This window comes from Ictidomys tridecemlineatus, chromosome 6 (assembly GCF_052094955.1).
Source record: "Ictidomys tridecemlineatus isolate mIctTri1 chromosome 6, mIctTri1.hap1, whole genome shotgun sequence".
Classification (NCBI taxonomy): Eukaryota; Metazoa; Chordata; class Mammalia; order Rodentia; family Sciuridae; genus Ictidomys; species Ictidomys tridecemlineatus.
In genome coordinates this window covers 100,455,783-100,476,991 of record NC_135482.1, presented here as the reverse complement: position 1 = coordinate 100,476,991, position 21,209 = coordinate 100,455,783, and the positions used below count along the sequence as shown (strand labels likewise).

At 37.5% G+C, this 21,209-nt stretch overlaps 1 protein-coding gene across 1 annotated transcript in view; it reads right to left on the bottom strand.

Annotated features, from left to right (window-relative positions):
- The window catches only part of LOC101974454 (antigen WC1.1), an 87,002-nt gene that overhangs the window by 4,490 nt on the left and 61,303 nt on the right, over positions 1–21,209 (bottom strand). The window contains 10 exon segments of the mRNA XM_078015878.1: positions 1,585–1,731; positions 3,454–3,549; positions 3,943–4,080; positions 4,461–4,520; positions 4,741–5,049; positions 10,552–10,866; positions 11,923–12,237; positions 12,312–12,410; positions 18,584–18,901; positions 18,986–19,294. Coding sequence (XP_077872004.1) covers positions 1,585–1,731; positions 3,454–3,549; positions 3,943–4,080; positions 4,461–4,520; positions 4,741–5,049; positions 10,552–10,866; positions 11,923–12,237; positions 12,312–12,410; positions 18,584–18,901; positions 18,986–19,294 — 2,106 coding nt within the window.

Below are 21,209 nucleotides of genomic sequence, written 5' to 3'. Positions count from 1 at the left end.
AGGGAGTAGAATTCTGGAATGAAAATGACTAATGAAAGAAAAAGAGATATCAGTGGAATAGAGTAAGGGGGTTGATGTGAAGGGAGAAAGGATGAGAAAAAGGAGGAACTGTGGAATGAAATCAATCAAATTATGTTATACATAAATATACCATGGTGATATATATATATATATATATATATATATATATATATATATCACTGATTTATTAATAAGCTATAAATTAACAGAAAGGAAATAAGTAGAGGAAGGGGAGCAGAAGAAGGGGCATTAAAATGGAGAAAACTTTATCTGTGTATGTATAAATAGTTCAAAATAAACACTACTATTATGCAGAAGTTAATGAACTGACAAAAATGTAAAAAGTAAATAATAAATGTTAGTGAGGATGTGTGGATAAGGAAACACTCATACATTCTTGGTGGAGAGGACAAGTTAGTATAACTTCTTTGAAAAGCTGTATGAAGATTCCTTAAAAGAATAGGAATGCAGCTACCATATGACCCTGCTATTCCATTTGTTCCTATGCATCAAAAGAGCTGAAATAAGCATAAAACAGTGATGTAGGTATATCAGTGCTTATAATATCTTAGTTTACAGTGACCAGGTTATGGAACCAGCCTATGTGTCTCTCTATAAATGAATGAATTAAAAAACTATACATATATGTACACACACACACACACACACACACACACACACACACACACACACAATACCCAAACACATATATAGAGATCTATTCTGTCATAAAAATAAAATTATATAATTTGCTGGTAAATGTATGGAATGGAGAAAATCATGCTAAGTGAAATAAGACTCATTATGATAAATGTTAAAACTTTTCTCTCATAAGCAGAAGCTACATAGAAGTAAGGAATAAAAAGAGAGATATTATGAAAATAGAAGTAATGAAAGTGGCTTACAAGGGGGTTGAAGGGAGGCATGAGGAGGAGAAATGGGGAGGAACTCTGAAATGAAATTCTCCATATCTTTCTCTCCGTATGCTTGAATATAACATAAAGAATTCTACTTTTATGTATGAATGTAATGTTCTCACTACAGAAACAATAAAAACATAGAAGGCAGACCTGTTGATTAAGAGAAGGTTATCAGGGAAAGGAGGAGGGAAAGGAGAAGCACTAGATATTCAAATGGAGCAAATTATGCTATTTGTATTTATGAATATGTCAAAATTAATGGCACTATTATGAATAATTATAATGCACTAATTAAAAGACAAAAATGGTCTCCAAATTACTTTTCAAAGGCTTAAAGACCACCATACTTGTTTTTCAAACAGAGGTCTTGGTTTGATGTGTGAAAATCGGAACAAAGCCACAAAATCTCTGCAGCTCATACAGACATGTCTCCATCCCATGGGCAGTGTGTGCAGACAAAGGACACGATATGTATCTCCTTTCAAAAAAAATAAAACAGATTCAATAATCAGAAAAAGGGAAGAGATGACATCATCTTGGTTTAAAAAGTTACTTAGATAGGAAAACTGGTCATTGATATGTCCAAATTCATTTTTATCATGATAATAATGCAAGACCATTGGAGAGATAGCTATCCATTTACCTGTCTGAGAACCCCTAGCACCACCTTCATCTTCTGGGAAAAAGTTCTTGTCTTTCATTCCAAAGGAAGAAGGAACTTCAGGAACAGGTACCTCTTCAACTTCATCATAACCACTGCTTGTGGCAACTGCATGCTGTCCTTGAGGTTCTGAAAACAGGGAAGAAGGAGGAAGCGCAAGATATTTGTTAGTCTAGGTGATGTCTTCAGTCTGTTCTAATGCAGAGATTCTAATAGTTGAGGAATATAGGTACCCTATTTCAAGGCTGTCCCAAAGGCATACATTTGATCTCCATATTCTTAGATCATGTAAATCATCGAAATATTTCAATGTATAAAGTTCAATAATATTTTACTAAAAAGCTATGCCAAAAAATTCAATAAAAAATATGCTATAAGTTTGAGGCACTTGTTTCAGGCATATGGTGGAGGGTTGAAAAAAATATGTATATATCAATGACTGAGAGTGATTTCATCAAGATTAAGGAGAACCCAGGCTGTTCATATGGCCTCTGAGGCAATAGAGACACAGTGCTTTCCGGGAAAGAAGCCTGGCTTTCTCTCTCCTCCAGATAGGCTATTCTACCAATTTGAATCACAGGAGGCATGGTTTTCAACCTCCTCTAGTGCTCTGCTAAGATTCGTTCTTAACAGAGCACTCCTGGACATGCCTCATCCTTGGAACTCTCCACTTTTACCACTAAGGAAGGTGCAGGATGCTCTCTTTTCTTATATTCTCTGTAGAGAAGCTCTCCCAGTGATTGATAAGTACAGGCACCACAAACTCCTTGTGTTCTAGGAATTATGAATGTCTTTTTTTGTCTTAGTATTCACATAAACCACAGAATAGTTTATATATCTTTGTATTTCAGGTCAAATCCATATGTTCTCTTTCACCTTGGAATTTGTGAGATGATAAGGTTCAAATGTTCTTTTTCAATTTATGGCCTTGGATTTTATAATGATATATTCGAGGTATGTCTGTGACCATAGGATAGTATCTATGGAAACCAACAGATTAGAATCTCATCTTTCCCTTTCTGAGATGACAGATTTGGGTGGAGAGAAAAAGTAGTTATGAACCTGAAGGAAGATATCCTTCACATCTTAATCACAGAAAATTCTTTTCAGATGATAACCTCCTCCTCACCCCCACCATCCAAGGAAAGACTTGTCTTTACTACCTGGGACAGATTCAGGGTCTCCATTCTCCTCATTGTCCCCTATATAATAAGGTAGCTTAGTTGCTGAGCCATCATCAGACAGGGCTCTTAGTAGGGAGAAAACATCAGAGACAAACACAGGAGGAGGTCAATGTCATGGTTCAGAAGAAATTTTGAAACTTCATACTTGTACAGAGAGGGCTTAGAACTCCTGCCTTAGAAGGATGGTGATAATTGTTTTAGTGGTCAAGGAATATTTCTAAAAGATCTTGTTCTAAATGCTTGGTCCTCAGGTTGGAGGTATTGGAAAACGTAGAACCTTTAAGGTGTGAGAACTAGTGGGAGGAATTAAGTTGTTGAGTGTATGCTCTTGAAAGGATTATAGGATGCCAATCTCTTCCCCTCTCTCTTAATTTTCTGGTCATTGTGAGATGAAAATCTCTGCCCCACCATATACTCCCAGAATGATATGGTGCCTTGCACAGGCCTAAAGCAACCAAGCCATATTATCATGGAGTAAAACATCTGAAAGTGGGAAGCAAAATAAAACTTTCTTCTTTATAATTTGATTGTCTCAGGCAATTTATTTCAGTAATAGAGAGCTACCAAATTTGCCATATGAATGTTGTGTTAGTCATGTGGACTTTGCTTACTGATAATTCCCACACTGATGGTGAACTCATGCAAATAAAGGAGGCTATGGACACACCTGGGATGTTCAGCAGGCTCTCCATCTCTGGGTTTATTGGGTAATCGATCTCCTGGTACAGGACCTCATCAACAGTGTCTTTGAAAGTGGATAAGGCTATGGAAAGCAGATTGAGTTCAGACATTAGTCTTGGAAATCTTTCCCCTAGACAAAATCTTCTACAATGCACACTCTTGGAGACACTCCTCTAGGCTTCCAGGGTCCTTTTCTTTAGCCTTGTGATCTACTGGGATAGAACTAGATTACCATGCCACTCCTGGATCTTATAATCAGTTCCCACTAGCACTGTACACATGGGAAGCCATCATATTTGAGGGCTCCACTTTTTAACCCAGAATGAATTCATGTCTTCTAAGTCTCCAAGTCCATGGTAGATAAGGCAGTTGTTCATATAATTGGAACAAGACTAAAATGCATAGTTTAAAAAAAACACAATTGGTCCAATATTATCCCTGAATACTTTCATGTTACAGCATTCCCTAGCCCCACCTTGGCGCTGTGCTCTCCATATGAGCAGCTGAGTTCCCAGGATGATGAGAACCAAAAATAGAAGGGCTCCCAGGATCATGCAGAGGATCCCAGGTAAGGAGAAGATTCCAGGGACAGGGGCTGAGGCTGAACTGGTGCCTGAAGAAGAAAAAGAGCCATGAGTCTTTAGAGAGGACCATAAGCTCAGGAGAACCCAGTTATCCTGGTCATCACTTGAGTCCTCAGAACCATGAAGTCCCTAGCTCAGTCATCATAGATCTGCCTGAATCCCAGGATTACCACCCTAGATCCTGCTCTGGGATGTGTCAAATATCTTCTGAGTCTGATTTTAAGAGATTTCTATAAAGTAAATGTGGATATGGCTTTGGAGCTCTCTGACTGCTACAACTTAACACAAGTGATGGCTTCTTCTTACACCTGATCATCAGGCCTACTGTAATATGACCAGAGCTGTGTAGACGGAAAATCTAAATTTTCAGTGCACAGAACACTGAAAATCTGCCTATCTCCTCCATTACCTGGGTCACAGCAAAAGAACCACTTACTTCTCCGGGTGGGACGAGTTGTTGTCCTTTCACCTGGGGAGAAGAGAAAGAAAATGGAATTATTGTACTGTGTGGGTCTGGGAATGTTGCTCAATCCCAACCACCACCACTGACATGGTTGTCTCTCAGATGCCAGGAGATTGGGCACAGCCTTCCAGAGCCAGGGCTCAGGGAAGCAGGGCAGCCTGGGAAGCCCTTTGGATGCAAACACACTCCTTCAACCCTGTCCCCCCATCCTGATCCTGCTACTCACCAGAGCACCTCACACCAGCGTCTTCCTCATGCTTGCAGTCACTCTTTCCCCAGGGTGCTGCAGCACAGGCCCACAGGGAGGGCTCCCTGCCCCTGCACCGCACCTCGTCCAGCCAGATGCTTCCATTTCCAGGGCCAAATGCAGCCTCCCCTGGGGCTTCCAGGGCAGAGCCACAGCCCAGCTGCTGACACACCACCTCAGCCTCTGCCAGGCTCCAGGAGTCATCACACACAGTGCCCCAGGTGCCTTCATGCCAAACCTCCACTCGCCCTGAGCACTCGCTGTCTCCTCCCCTGAGTCGGAGCTTCTCTTTGTCTGAAAAAGCAGCAGCACCTCCGTTTATTGCCCTGGCAAGAGGAAAGGAGCCCCTGGAAGCCATGGGGAAGGTGGGAGGGGATGAGGTACCTGTGCAGGGCGCAGTGGCTGGACAGCTCTTGGGTCTGTTTCCTGCAGGAGCAGACAGTGGGGAAGCACAGGTTCAGGAGCAACTGAGGTGATCCTGCCCCAAGACAAGGCTCTCTAAGGTCCTGGGCTCAGTTTGGGTGACAGCTGGAGAAAAGGTGCTTCAGAAATAGTCTAACAGGATGGGTTACTGAGACATCCCCTAGAGCATATCCCTATCAGCAGCTGAAATTATTTTTCAGTTTACTTGTTCTTACTGTGCTCAGTATATGAAAAAATACTAACAGGATCATGAATATGTTCATGTATGTACATTAAAACACACATAGACATGCATAACCCAGAAAAAACTCCACTAGAAAGGTGACCTTGCTTCATTCCCTCTGTTCCTATAAACAGGATGGCACCTGGCATGTTGAATGCATTCATTAGAAGTATGTACAGGTGACTTTCCATGAATGTTATGAAAGTGGCTTGATAAATATTTACTGATTGAATAAATAGATGAGTAAATTCTGCTGGAAAAATTTTTTTTGAATTTTTGCTAATCAAAAAGGTAATAAGATAAATGTAAGTTAATATTGATGATTTGTGGTAATAAATAATAGACGTTTAAAACATAAATACTACATAATCCAAAAAGTGATTTGTACTCAATATCCCTCATATTGTTAATGAAAAATTATAAACATATTGAAAGTATTCATTCAACTTAATTGAAAGTATTCTTTTAAATAAATTAAATGTATTTTTACATAAATAAAATAAGTAAAATTTAGAATAAAGTTAATAAGTACACAAGACTTAGCTGGTAAGATAGAAACATTGGCATAAAAATATAATACACTAAAGATAATTAATACATGAAAGGACATAGATGTATCATAGAGCCAAGTAAAGCAAAACAAATAATACATGAAAATGAAAAAAACAATATAGAGAAAACATACATGGCACTTGTCCTAACACCTTTATGGGTATACATTATCCCCATTATTCTGTCAATCTCCTACCCTATGCAGAGAACATCTCTAGAAACGATCACAGGACCTCTCTTTGGTGAATGCTCAATTTCAGGATTGGATGTCTCACTATTTCAATATACAGAGTCTATTGTAGGGAAAAACATTATAAATATATATTCTTATAATTTATTATCCCTCAGCCTCTACAAGGAAAAGAAAAAAATAAGGTGTGGAAAAGTAGGAAAGGGAAAAGAGTAAGCAATTGCTTTTGAAACATTTACCATCATTTATCATTGCATTCTCCCTGGATTTCAGGCAGTTCCTAGCAGAGGTTTGTGGGCTTTGTTCCTTTTTTGATTTTTGAAGTTCTGTATGTTTTTTTTTAATTTAGTTGAATAGTCAAGTTATTAAAAAATGCTGGTGTTTTCTATCAAGATATGAAATGCCAATCAAAAACAGTTGCTCCTACAAAGTATGAAAATATTTTTTAAATAGATGTCATGTGATCTTACAACCATTGGCAGTCACCTTGTAGTAACAAACCTACTAATATGCAGTGTTACATGTGTAAGGATATATATTACAATATTGTTTGTAGAAGGGAAAAATATAAAAGAATTATAAATTAATAGCAAAATTTTATGCAAACTGGAATACTAGTCACTTAAGAATGAAACATTATGGAGTTATTTAACAAAAGTGTCAGTTCTACTTGAGTAATATGCATAATAATTCTTTAAAAAAAAGCTTATGTAACAATAGTAAGTATGATATAATCCCAATATTGTAAAACCAAATAAAAAGATATCATAAGATAAATGCTTTTATCACTATATGAGTTTTGATAGGATTCCATGAAAATGGAGGATTTAGAAAAAAATAGTAATTACCAGTCCATTAATCCTATTCACATCAGGGGATTATGAATAGACAAGGGTTATGCAATGTCACTAATGTACCTTTTATCTTTTTATATGTCTTCGTTGATTTCAATGAGTAATTAAGGTTTCAGTAATTCAGTATAATAAAAAAGATATTGTTTAACTCCATAGCAAAAACAAACTAGAGAGAAGAACATAAATCTCCTAGTGTTAAGCATGTGGCTGATTCTGTGGAAAAAGAAAAAAAAAGATGGGACAGCTTAAGAGGAGGTGAGATGGTCATGTCTTCATGCCTCCAGTGCTCTTTGCCCAGACAGACAGCATTACTCATTCCCTGGGGGTCCTCACATGGAGAGGTTCATAAGTGTTACTTAAACTTAGAGTGAACCCAAACCCAACAAGTAGAAATCTGTACCCGAGAGTCACAGCCCTGACCTCTGGAGTGGCTCACACTCTCCTCCTTCTTCCATAGAAAGTCCTTCAAAGTCCAAGAACAATAAGCTGACTACATCTTCCTTGGCATTTCTGATAATTAGACTAATTACAGACTCCTGAGATATGTTCCCAGTTGTTTCTGCATTTGGGAGCCACAAAGAAATGTGCCAGTGTCACTTCTAAGGGCAGCTCACTTGTGACACAGCACACATTAATCAAGTTGGTAATCAAATGAGTATCTTCCTGGCATTAAATAGACACTATGTTATACAAGTCAAAGACCACTGAAGACTGTTGGAAGAGTCCAAGCTGCAAATGATCTTTCCTGAACTAAGAAGAGAGTGGGAAAGTTGGAGAAGAAAGATTTAAGACGTATTTGCTGGTAGAGGCATAGAACTTGCTATTACATTGGAACTGGAGAGAGAGTAAAATGAAGACATTAAGACATGAATGTAGACTGAGAATAAGTAACTGGGTAATAACAGTGGCATTAACTGGGAAGGAAATAAAACAGGGAGAAAAAGTTAGAGGCAGGGCTTAAAGGGGTGGAATAAAACACTCTATTTTGAAAACTAAATTTGAGCTGCCCATTATATTTGCAAGCAAGAGTATCCATTAGCAATGAAATAAATTTAAGGGCAGAGATCAGGAATGAAGGTTTATATTGGGAGCTGTGGGTGGAATAATATCATCTAGGGCCATGGACCCCAATGAGAAAAGGGATGGGAAAGAGCTAAGGAAGAATACAGAGTCTAAAATTTAGATATTGAAGAGAAAAGTTACAAGACTCTAAGGCAGAATAATAATCAATAAATTAGAAAATAAAAAAAAAGATAGACAGCTGAGAGTTTCAATTTCCAGTGAAGTTTGAGGGAAGATCATCATTTATGTGTATGGTGCAGTTTAAATAGAAATGAGGGAGAGATCAGGAAATTTGTAAAATGTCATGTTAGAGAGTGGGCAAGAGCACATGAGAGAGAAGCACACTACAATATGGGGCCAGTGTGGAGGATCCATCAGAGATTGGGTCACAAATTCAAAGAGACTAGCAGGGTAATTTCACATTTTAACAAGACACAGTACTTGTCCATGATTCAGCAGTCCTTGCCTAGTCCAGTGCAGGCAGTGGAGAGTTAGGTAGTTGTCTCAACCATTCTTCTCATTGACAGATAAAGAAGAGAGCAGGGAATTGAGTATACTTGAAGGGGGAGGATTATAATGCAGCATCATGTTGTCTAATCAGGGTAAGAAGAACATCTGCAATCATGAGGAGAGTGGAAAAATGAAAACCTGATAAGGGAAAACACTTGGAATCTGCATGAGGATGAAATATCTGGAAAAGGAGCATCATGATAGTCCCATAAGCAGAAGAAGCAACAGTCAGAGAAGGAACGATACAAAAAAGATCTCAAGCTGGACAGTTAGTGATGGACAATAGTGTGGCCATACAGGGAGATGGGATGTAAGTGGAGCTTTTAAGGGAGAAAGTCAGAAATAAAGAGGCCAGGGTGTTATCTCAGTTGTATTCAAGGATGCTGGCAGCACCAGGAACAGAAGACAGAGGAGCCTGGTGAGCCTGGTACTGCAGCTTTCCTGGATGAGAGGGTGTGACCAGGTTGGACAGTGACACCAACTGAAGTGGTAGCTGGTGCCATCTGATGGGCAAATTTCAAGTAGATGGACATGGAGAGAAAAGAAAAGAAATTGTGGAAAATGACAAAGGAAAACAGGAATACTTTTATTCTAAGATTTGGCCCAGAAATATCCTTTTGAAAGAGAAGAACAGACCCTCAAATGATATCATTATTTTCAGAGGACAGCCAGGTTTTTATCAAAATATAAAACTGAAGCACACATTACAGGTCTTATGAAATTGGAAGACAATAGCCTCCAATTTCCAACAAACTCCATAGAATGTTTTCTGGGAGGCAGATGAAGTGGTTCATTTGCAGTAGCATATGGATAAAGGCTCAGAGGAGATAATATCAAACAAGACCACAAGACTGTGAGGAGATGAATTCAAGAAGAAAATAAGGGGCGACTAGGACCCTCATCTCACAGTAATTCCCCATAATGTGGCAGAGGAAAATATTAACAAACAACTTTTCAACAAAATTGGTATGAGGACCTTGCCTTGGAAAGGATCTGAACTCTTCTTATCCATCCAGTTAATCAGGCATCACTCTCCCCAACTTCTTCCTACTCTGCTCATGATGGGATTTTATCAGTCCCTCAAGGTCACCAGACTTTTCATACTTCAGCATTTACACTGAACAAAAGCTCTTACTTTTTTCATTTGACATCTACTTCCTTCATTGGTCTCAACATAAACATGATTTCTCTTTTCCTCAAATTACGCATTTCCATAGCACCTTCCACTTCTTCATGACACACATTTATGGCTGGTGTGTATTGTCATGCTAGAGGGTAAACTTCATGAGGACACAGAGAGTATGTTATTCTTGTCTTTCCTCCTCATGCCTCATATTAAGTTTCTGGATGTAATTCACTCAGTTACTTATCATCAACAATCTGAGCTTATCGTTTGTCTGACTGATGTTGATGGATTTCAGAGTAAAAGACCATGATCTCAAAGATAACCCACTAGTACTGATTACCCCAAGTTGTCCCTCACTCTCTTGAGTGTATGGGGTGAATGAAGTGCTTATTCCTAATGTTAATTTCCACATATGGATTAAATGATCACCATAATACCTATGAAAAGATTGCTGAGTGGTTTAACTTGCATTACATGTGGAAAAAAAATCTAAAACTATGACAGGACACAGCAAGTGACTTATATAAGTGAGGTCAAATTTCTCACTCTGTTATGGAAATGCAGAGTAATTATTATAGCCTAAGACTGCACTAGCCATCTGCTTAGACATTTTTTAGAGGGTAAGTTCATGCTTCTACATGCTCAATTTAATATCCATGGCATTTTTCACATAAATGTAATAACAGGTTTATTTAATTCTGTCATCGAAACAAGATTGTAAATTGAGGCTAAAATTCTCTATTCAAACTTGTGCCCCATAGACTTATTTGAACTCATTCTTCTGCTTTGAAAGTATGAAATTTCTCTAACAACTTACAGAGTGAGGACACAGGAATAGGGAGTAAGTCACCTGAGCACATGATATAAGCTTCCTCCTTTGCAGAGCAAGATCTCTGTTTCCAGGGGTCAGAAGGACACTGCCAGAGAGAGGTGTCCATTTTCCTACACTGGATTCCATCCACTCAACGAGGCCTAGAACCTTCTCTGAGAGGAACAGAAGAGTTGAGAGTCCCACTGTCCCCACAGCCAAGCTGTCTGCAGATCACGGACAAGGTCACAGCTTCCATGGGGCTGTGGCAGACACTGCCCCAGGTGTTGTTGTAGAAAACCTCCAGCCACCCAGCATACTCCTGGTCCTCGCTCACCAACCTGAGGGCCAGGAACTCTGAAACCAAGAGGAAGGAAACAGGACATAGTGAGTATTTAACACTTATGCTATCCCTAGTTATTGAGTGCTCATTGCTAACTTTTCTGATGAAATGCCCACCAGGTGGAAAGATGAAACTTTTATCCTTTGACCTGTTTTGATAACTTGTATGTCTCTTTCTATTTCTATGACAATGGTGTAGTGGAAAATGAACAGTCAGGAAAACTGAAGTGGGGCTCTTGAAGGGAGGGAGGAAAAGCTACTTGACTAAATATATGACAGACCTTGGGAAATTGGGTATGGACAGTGAGGTGGCAGAATAGTGAAGTCCCAGATATGTCAGTTCCTGATCCTGGAGCTTGGGAATAGATTATCTTGTGAGGTAAAGAGTGCCTGCAAACAAGATCAATATGAGGATTTTTTAATGATGAAATTATTTTATATTATCCTGGATTAACCATATGAGCTCAGTCTAACCACATACTTAGATCTTTATTCTTACAAGCAGATAATGATTTCTGACCCTGGACAAAAAGAGATGTAAAGATGAAAAATAGTCAGAAGTATAAAAGGTGGTTGACTTGAATAAGGAAGGGAAATACAGGTAACTTTTAGATGCTGGAAAAGGTAAGGAAATGAGTATTCCCAGAGCCTCAGCTGAATGTAGCTCACTGACACCTTGTTTATATCTCAGTTGAACTGGGGTCAGACTTAAACTCATGTTGTCTTAAGCCATTAACTCTGGCAATTTATTATAACGGCATTAGGAAACTAATACAGTGGGGTCTTAGGATGTTGCACACACAGTAACTGAAGCATGAGGTCTACAGTCAAATGGACACTGAAGAGAATGAATGTCAGGAGGCAGGGATGATTAGGAAGAAGCAGAAGCTCAGCTGCTGCAGCAGAAAATGGAAGCACCTCATCTTTTCTGCTAGAGGGACAGGCACTGTGGGGTGAGCCTCCTCTCCATCCACACTGAGACCAATTTCCCCTCCTCTGCCCTAAAGCTCAGATACCATCCTGCACAACCTCCTCACTTTCTCCCACCTACACTCAGTGTGAACCACAGACCTGAGCAGATGACCCCAGCATCTTCCTTATGTCTGCAGTTGTGCTGCCCCCAGCCCTGGGAAGGGCACTGCCACACATGAGTCTCCTCTCCTGTACAATTCAGCTCATCCAGCCAGATGGGCCCTGATCCCTCTCCAAAGTGAGCAGAGATGGTGGCCTCCAGGGCCACTTCACAGCCCAGCTGTCTGCACACCACATGGGCATCACTCAGGTCCCAGCTGTCATCACAGATGGAGCCCCAGGAGCCCTGCTGTAGGATCTCCACTCTCCCTGCGCAGTGACTGCCCCCATCCACCAGGCGGAGCTGTCTGCTGTCTGTGGAGAAACAGGATCATGTCAGGCATTTGTACAGGAAATGGGGAGGCTCTTGTGCTGAGGGCCTTGCTCACCTGAGCAGTTGAGAGTGTGCCCTTCTGTGTCTACAGAGCCTGCTGGGTCAGACCAGGAGTTATTGCACTGGGTCAGCAGCTGGATCTGGCTACCTACACCTGGGAGTAGAGAGCAGGAAACTTAATTAAGGTACATAATAATCTAGTGATGACATCTGACAGCTATAGTACAAAATCAGTAATTTCATCTTCAGAACTGTTCTCCTAATGGAGATTTCTGTTTCTGACTATGACACTTTTGTGCTTTATGTCAAGCACAAAAGGAGGAATCATGTTAAACAACCAGGAAAGTTGTATCGTATTTTGTCAACTGAAAGAATTTTTGTCACAGGGATGGTGCCCAGTTTCTTAAAACTTTAATTGTTTTTGTGTAACGTGATCTACCTTAAATAAAGTACCCAGAAGAGGCAAAATAAAATCCTCTCTGAAGGTTTTGTATAGTTTCTCAAAACCATGTTGATCCAAAATACCACATGAAATAGAATTTAATAGAGAACAAAGAGGAAAAATAAGAAAAAAATGGGAAATATTTTCACATATTAGTATTGGTGTTTCTTTATAGGAAATTTATATAATCATGATTAAATGGTCTATTAAATGGCATGATGTGCATCTTAGCAGAGAAATTATCACAAAAATCTAATAAAAATTTGAGAGTTAAAAAGTCAAGAGCTAAAAATAAGAACCCAAAGATGAGTCAACAATATTAGATTATCACAGAATAGAAATTGCAAAGTTCAAAAACATAGAAAAAATATAGAATAAAGCAAGAAAGATAAGGATAGAAACTATAAACATGGATTTGAGAGACATGGTGAGAGAACCTAACATTCCTATGTAATCTATAAGTCTTAGGTAATTAAGGCCACTATGATAGTGTTAAAAATATAACTTAGAAAATACACAAATTCAGATATTCAATGCACATATAGCTTTAAAAAATATCCACAAAATCTGTTATGCTCTATTGACCTGTGGAATCCATTCCTCCTTACCTTTAATATGGGCTGACCATGGTGGGTTGTCTATAAGCAATAGAATGTGGTGAAGCCAACATAGCTTGACTTAGGAATCTAGCTTAAAAAGTCATGCCTCCTTCTCTTTAGGATGTTTGATTTATGGCATATCCATTGTATAGAGACTATGATGTGGGAGAGAACATTTGCAGGTGGTTCTGTCAACAGCCCCAATTGAACTTCAAGCTACCAGCCATGTGAATGAACTATCCTGGATTTCCAAATGGGTCAAGCATTCAAATGATCTCGGTTCCACATGGCATTCAAGTGTAACCTTATGACAGATCCCAAGAGGCAACTGCCAAGAGCCCTTCCCAAATTTATGAGTCAGGAAATGATGAGAAAAATGAAATGTATTTTTCATTTCTGTTGCTCATTCTTTCTCTTTCTTCCTTGCTTTCATTCTTTCAAATGCCTAACATACAGAATAAGGATAAAATTGTTAAGGCTTCTGGAAATAAATGTCAGTTTGCATTTATAGGAAAACCAATTTGCATCTCAGCTAATTTCTCACTCCAGACACTCAAATGTCAGAGGTCTTGGAATAATATATATCAAACCTTCAAAGAAAATGGATGCCAGCCAAGAATACAATACCCAGCAAAATTAATCTTCATATTTGAAAATAAAATCAAAACATTCCATGATAAACAAAATTTAAAATAATTTACAAGTAGAAAGCCTGCACTCAGAACACATTCAGCAAAATATTCCAGGAAGAAGAAATAAAAAATATACGTGAAAACCAGCAAAGGGTGAAACCACACTGAAGGAATAGTCAATCAAAGGATAAACTAAATTAAATTAAAAACCAGAAATAAAACAAAATGATTGGGAATACAAATGATATCTCAATATCTTTGAACATAAATAGCCAGAACTCATCAATCAAAAGACATAGACTGGCATGTTAGATTAAAATAACACAACCCAACAATATAACTTCTTCAAGAGGCTCACCTCATAGGCAAAGACATTTTCAGATTAAAAGAGAAAAGACAGGAAAAACTATATCACTCACATGGATCTTGTAAAGTAGCAGGGATTTCTGTTCTCATATAAAATAAAGTGGACTTCAAGCAAAAGCTAATCATAAGACACAAAGAAGGACATTTCATACTGCTTAAGGGAATGATACATATGCAAGACATAGCAATTGTAAATATTTATGCCCCAAACAATGGAGCATCTATGTACATGAAATAAATTCTTCTCAATTTCAAGAAAAAAAATGATCACAATACAATAATACTAGGTGAGTATAACATATCTCTGTCAATACTGGATAAATCATCCAAACAAAAAACTAAAGAAACTATAGAACTAAATATTACAATCAAAAATTTAGACTTTAAATACATATATAGAGTATTTCATACCTCAATGTTCAAAGACACTTTCTTCTCAGCAGCACATGAATTTTTCTCTAAAATAGACAATATCTTATGCCACAAAACAACTCTTAGAAAATACGAAAAAATAGAGATAATGCCTTGCATTCTATTAGATCATAATAAAATAAAATTAGAAATCAATGATAAAATAAAAAATAGAAGTTACTCTAACACCAGGAGATTAAATAATACACTACTGAATGACCAATTGATAGCAGAAGAAATCAGGGATGAAACAAAAAAAAATACATAGGGGAAATTAAAATAGTGTCACAACATATCAAAATCTCTGGGACACTATAAAGACAGTGTTAAGAGGAAAGTTCATTGCATTGAGCTCATTCACTAAAAGAATACAAAGTCAACAAATAAATAATCTAACATTACATCTCAAATCCCTAGCAAAAGAAGAGAAAATCAACACCAAATACAATAGAAGACAGGGGAAAAAATTAAAATTAGAGTTGAAATCAATAAAATGAAAACAAAATAAATAATTTAAAAAGTTGACAAAAAAATTGGTTCTTTAAAAAAAATTAATAAAATTGATAAATCCTTAGCCACTAAGACAAAGAGAGAGAAAGCAGAAATTACTAAAAGTTTGTGATGAAAAATGAAATATCGCTGAAATACAGATGATAATCAGAAACTATTTGAAATTTTATACTTATTTTTTTTAAATAGAGTCTTGAAGACATTGACAAATTTCTAGAGACATATGAACCTAACCAAACTGAATCAGGAGGACATGAACAGATCAATTTCAAGCACTGAAATAGAAGTCACCATGAAAAGCCTACCAACCAAGCAAAACTCAGGATCAGATCGATTCTCAGCCAAATTCTACAAGACCTTGAAAGAAATTGTATATCAGTCAAGAATACAATCCATACCAATAGACCTCAAATTATGATCAAATACAATCCATACCAATAGACCTTTTCAATGAAATGGAAAAAGAAACCCTTCCAAACTCATTCTATGAAGCTAATATTACCCTGATACCAAAACAAGACAAAGACACATCAAGGAAAGAAAACTTCAGACCAATATCTCTGATAAACCTAGATACAAAAACTCTCATTAAAATTCTGAGAAATCTCATACAAAAATATTAAAAATAGTGCACCATGATCAAACGGGGTTCATCCCAGGGATGCAAGTTTCATTCAACATACAGAAATTAATAAACATAATTCAACACATTGATAGACTTAAAGACAAAAATTAAATGATCATCTCAACAGATGCAGAAAAAACACTTAACAAAATACAGCATGGTTTCATGTTCAAAACACTAGACAAATTAGGGATAGTAGGAACATACCCCAACATTGTAAAAGTTATATGTGTTAAATCCAAAACCAACATTATTCTAAATGGGGAAAAACAGAAAGCATTCCCTCAAAGAACTGTAACAAGACAAGAATGCACTCTTTCACCACTGATCTTCAACATTGTCCTTAAAATTCTAGCCAGGGAAATAAGACAAAATAAAGAAATTAAATGGATACAAATAGGAAAGGAAGAACTCAAACAATCCCTATTTGCTGAAGACATGACCCATATTTAGAAAACCCCCAAAAATTCCACCAGAAAACTTTTAGAACTAATAAATGAATTAAGCAAATTAAGCTGAAAATAAAATTAACACACACAAATCAATTGCTTTCCTATACATCAGTGATGAATCCTCTGAAAGAAATTAGAAAAAATACCCCATTCAAATAGCCTAAAAAATTAAAATATTTGGGAGTCAATCTAACAAATAAAGATGAAATACCTCTACAATGAAAACTACAGAACATTAAAGAAAAAAAAATGAAGAAGTGTCTGTTCAGTACCTTAGTCCATTTATCTAGGTACTGTAGATGTAAAGATGTAAAGATCTCCCTTAGAAGATGTAAAGATCTCCCATGTTCATGGGGAGCAGAATTAACATTGAACAAAATGGCCATACTCTCAATTGCTCTATACAGATTTATTGCAATTACCATTAAAATTCCAATGGCATTCTTCATTTAAATATAAAAATCTGTCATGAAATTCATTTGGAAAAATAAGAGACCCAGAATAGCCAAAGCAATCCTTAGCAATAAAAATAAAGCTGAAGCCATCAAAATACCAGACCTTATAGAGCAGCATGGTGTTGGCACCAAAAAGACAGATAGACCAATGGAACAGATTGAAGACACAGAGATAAACCCACATAAATACTGTTATTTTATACTAGAAAAAGGTGCCAAAAATACACATTGGAGAAAAGATAGCCTCTTAAAAAAAATGGTGCTGGGAAAACTGGAAATTCATATGCAGCAAAATATAGTTGTGCCCAAATCTCTCACCCTGCACAAAACTCAACTCAAAGTGGATGAAGGATTTAGGCTTGAGAACAGAGACTCTGTGCCTAATAGAAGTAAATGTAGTTCCAAATCTCCACCACGTCAGTTTCTAAACTGACTTCCTTTAACAAGACTCCTAAATGCAAGAAGTAAAATCAAGAAATCACAAATAGGATGGATTCAAACTTAAAAGCTTCTTTACAGCAAAGGAAACAATCAAGAATATGCAGAGAGAGCCAACAGATTAGTAGAAAATCATTGTCACCTGCATTAATCTCCAGAGTATATAAAGATCTCAGAAATTTAACACCACCCCAAATAACCCAATAGATAAATGGACTAAGGTACTGAACAGACACTTCACAGAAGAATAAATACAATTGTTCAGTATATAATAAAATTATCAACATTTCTAGTAGTTAGAGTCAGGTAAATTAAAACTGCATGGAGATCCCGTTTTTTCAATTGGAATGGCAATTATCAAGAATACAAGTAACAATAAATATTGGCAAGTATATGGGAGGGAAAGGTACAATCATAAAATATGAATGGGACTGCAAATTGGTGCAACCATTATGCAAAGTGGTATAGAGATTCATCAGGAAACTTGTAATGGAAAGACCATTTAACTTAGTTATCCCATTACTCACCATACACCTGAAGGACTGAAAAATCAGTATGCTATAGCTACAGTTTATAGCAGCTCAATTCACAATAGCTAAGCTATGGAAGCAACCTAGATGTCCTTCAGCAGATAAATGGCTAAAAAATATGGTATATGTACACATTGAAATATTACTCAGCCATAAAAAAGAATAAAATTATGGCATCTGCCAGTAAACGATAGAACTGGTGACTACTGTGCCAAGTGAAACGCACCAATCCCACAAAACCAAAGGACAAATATTTTCTCTGATATGCAGATACTAATTCACAATAAGGTATGTGGGTGCTAGGAAAGAATAGAGTTACTTTGTATTATACAGAGGGAAGTGAAGAGAAGGGAAGTTGTATAAGAGTAGGAAGGATAGTAGAGTGAATCAGACATTATCACCATATGTGTAATTATGATTATATAACTGTTGGAACTCTACATCATGTATAACCTGAGGAATGAGAATTTATATTCCAGATATGTATAATATATCAACATACATTCTAGTATCACGTATATCTAGTAAAAACATATAAAAATAATAATGATAAATGTTTGAAGCAAATGTGGTAGCAAAAGTTTAAGACTTGAGAAAATGTTGCAGATTCTTTTTGTGTGTTCTTTATCTTACTCTGTTTATCTGTCTGCTCAGCTATATAGGGAATAATAAACCTGTAGACTTTATCAATCAAAAAAAATCCTCTCAATAACCCTTGACAGGGTCTGAAAGATAAATGATCATTGAGAAGAATCATATTTCACCAAGGCATATCTCATATTTCTATTCTGCTCTCCATGCTGCTGCTCTTAGAGACATGTCACTCAATGAGAAAACTGAGTGCCAGTCAGCCCTGACCTCTCTTACCTGAGCAGACCACAGAGGCTGTGTTTCCATGGGCACAGGCAGGAACACCCAGGGCAGTCACAGGGCAATTCCACAGGAAGGACTCAGACCCTGAGCAGTGGAATCGGTCTCTCCAGATCTCATCTCCTCCTTCCACAAAGTATGCTCCCTTTGGGGTGGAGATGGCGACTCCACAGCCCAGCTGATGGCAAACAACATTGGCATTGGCCATATTCCAGTGGGAGGCACAGAGTGTTCTCCAGCCTCCAGAGGTCTTCATCTCCACTTGACCCTCACACTGAGAGCTGCCATTTTTCATGAGCCTGACTTCTGTGTACTCTGGCAGGAGAAGACAGGATTTTAGTAACATCTCACATTTGTTACCACATCAGAATGTGCAAGATGTCCTGCTGTGAGTCTCACCTGAGCAGAGAACTTGCACAGCTCCTCTGTGTTGGCAGCTGCCTGCAGGACAGGGCAGTCTGGGGCAGAACCAGAGCTCAGGTTCCCATCCCTTACACTGGAACTCTTCAGCCCAGACCTGTTCACTGGCCTCTCTGAGGGGCAGGTCCAAGAGAAAAGATGCAGCCTTGCCACACCCCAGCTCTGCACAGATGACCTGGGCAGTGGGTAATGTGAAATTCCCATAAGGTACTGGAATCCATCCTCCTCCAGAATTCACTTCCACTCGCCCAGAGCAGGGTCCACCTCCTCCATCCAAACGCACAAATCCTGTGGAAGAACATAACCAGTACAATTAGTATCTAGGGTTGGAATTGGGAGATATATGTCTCAGGAAAGCTGTAAAATCTTTTCTTTTCCCAGAAATGAATTCAATGGTGTCAGAATGGAGATTGCATGAGCAAGTGTCTGAAGACAACTTTAGGAGGAGGAATTTGTAAGGTCAGTTCTAAATGGCTGACTCCAGAAGTTATATACACAATATACATATTGTGTATTTATATATATTGTGTATATAATATGGATATATTATTCTATGTATTACAATATATTTAACTATGTGTCTGTGTCAGTCTACCTCCTTTTTAATAAGCCCTATATCTATTCCCTGAATTTGAACCCAGCGTACAAAAAGACTAGAATTAATTTTTTACTATGTTAGCCTCAGAAATTTCCAGTTCACAGGTAGTAATTCCAACTGAGTTAAAACTTGTTAAAGAATAAAAAAAAATTCGAAATGTAACCAAAAATGACAATTTACATTAATTTTTCATTTAGATATGAAAAAAGAGCCCACAAAATAGTGTGAGACAGAGATGAAAAGTAGGTTATGATGACTAAGATAATCTGGGTTCTTTACACCATTCTTCCCATTAAAGAAGACAGAAAGAGAATTTAGAAGTAGGATCATCTGGGTGAGGTGGCATAGGCCTATAATCCCAGTAGGTAGGGAAACTAAGGCCAGAGGATCTTGAGTTCAAAGCAGCCATAGCAATGGCAATGTGCTAAATAACTCATTGATCAGTCTGCTACCTTCTAAAAAAAATACAAAAAAAGTCTTGGGGATGTTGCTCAGTTATTAAGTGCCCTTGAGTTCAATCCTTACTACCCACCCCCAAAAGAAGTAGGACCAGAAGTTGTGAAGAGATTTGAGCGTGCATATTTGCCTTTTTGTTTTGTTTCAACGGATCATTCTGTTACTAATATGTAGAGTTGGAAGAAGCCATTAGACGTCTATTGAAGTTGATCAGGAAGTGATTTTGAGTATCGGTTCAGATCTTTGGGGTGGCATCTAACTACAGATTTGCAATTGTAATGTAATAGTAGGTTGGTATCCTGAAGAAGGAAATCCTTTCTCTGGAAAATAACATGTTCAGTAATTTTTCTATTCAAAGTAAGTCATTAAAATGGAATTTACTGAGTATGGATAAAAAATGCCTCTGATCAGGAAAGGATAAAAATGCAGCAGAGAGGTCTTCAAAGGAGACACAATCTGAACTTTCTCTCTAGTCCTGATATTGGAAAGAGGTATATAAAGACAATATTGAGAGTCTACTTCCCTATTTTGTTATTCACAGCACTAGCATGTTTTCAGAATCTGTCATGTTCCAGATGTGTTTTTAGGTGCTGGGTATATATATTTAAAGAAAATAATGTCATTATCTTTGCAGAGCTTTTCATCCAGTGGGGAGAAACCAAGTTTTAAGCCATTTGAAGTTTGTGAACCATTTGGTGAAAAAAGAAAGAAAAATTGCATCTGCAGAAATCTATTGATTCATATGAATTTTTTTCATTGGAGTAAATTAAAAATTACAGTCATACATATCTTTGTCCTATCTTTAGCTCCATAGACACATTGCTCCCCTGGGCATGTTTCAAGTTTCTTATGAAAGTATCATCCAAGGGACCTTTTCTTTTTCTATTCTGACTTTGTCTAATACCTCAACCTTGAGTCACTCTTGAAAATCATTTTTCTCCTTTTGTACAGGAGGGGTATACTGAATTCACACAATGTACACAGATTGCCCTTCCAACACCAGGGTCTTAAATGCTGCTGAAATAATCCTTATGTGCTCTTTATCAACCTTTGAAGGTAATCCCCCACATACTGTAAGCTTCCTCTGTCTTCTTTGGAAAATTCTATTTGTCTTCCTGTCTCATTTTTATAAAATTTATTTGACAACAT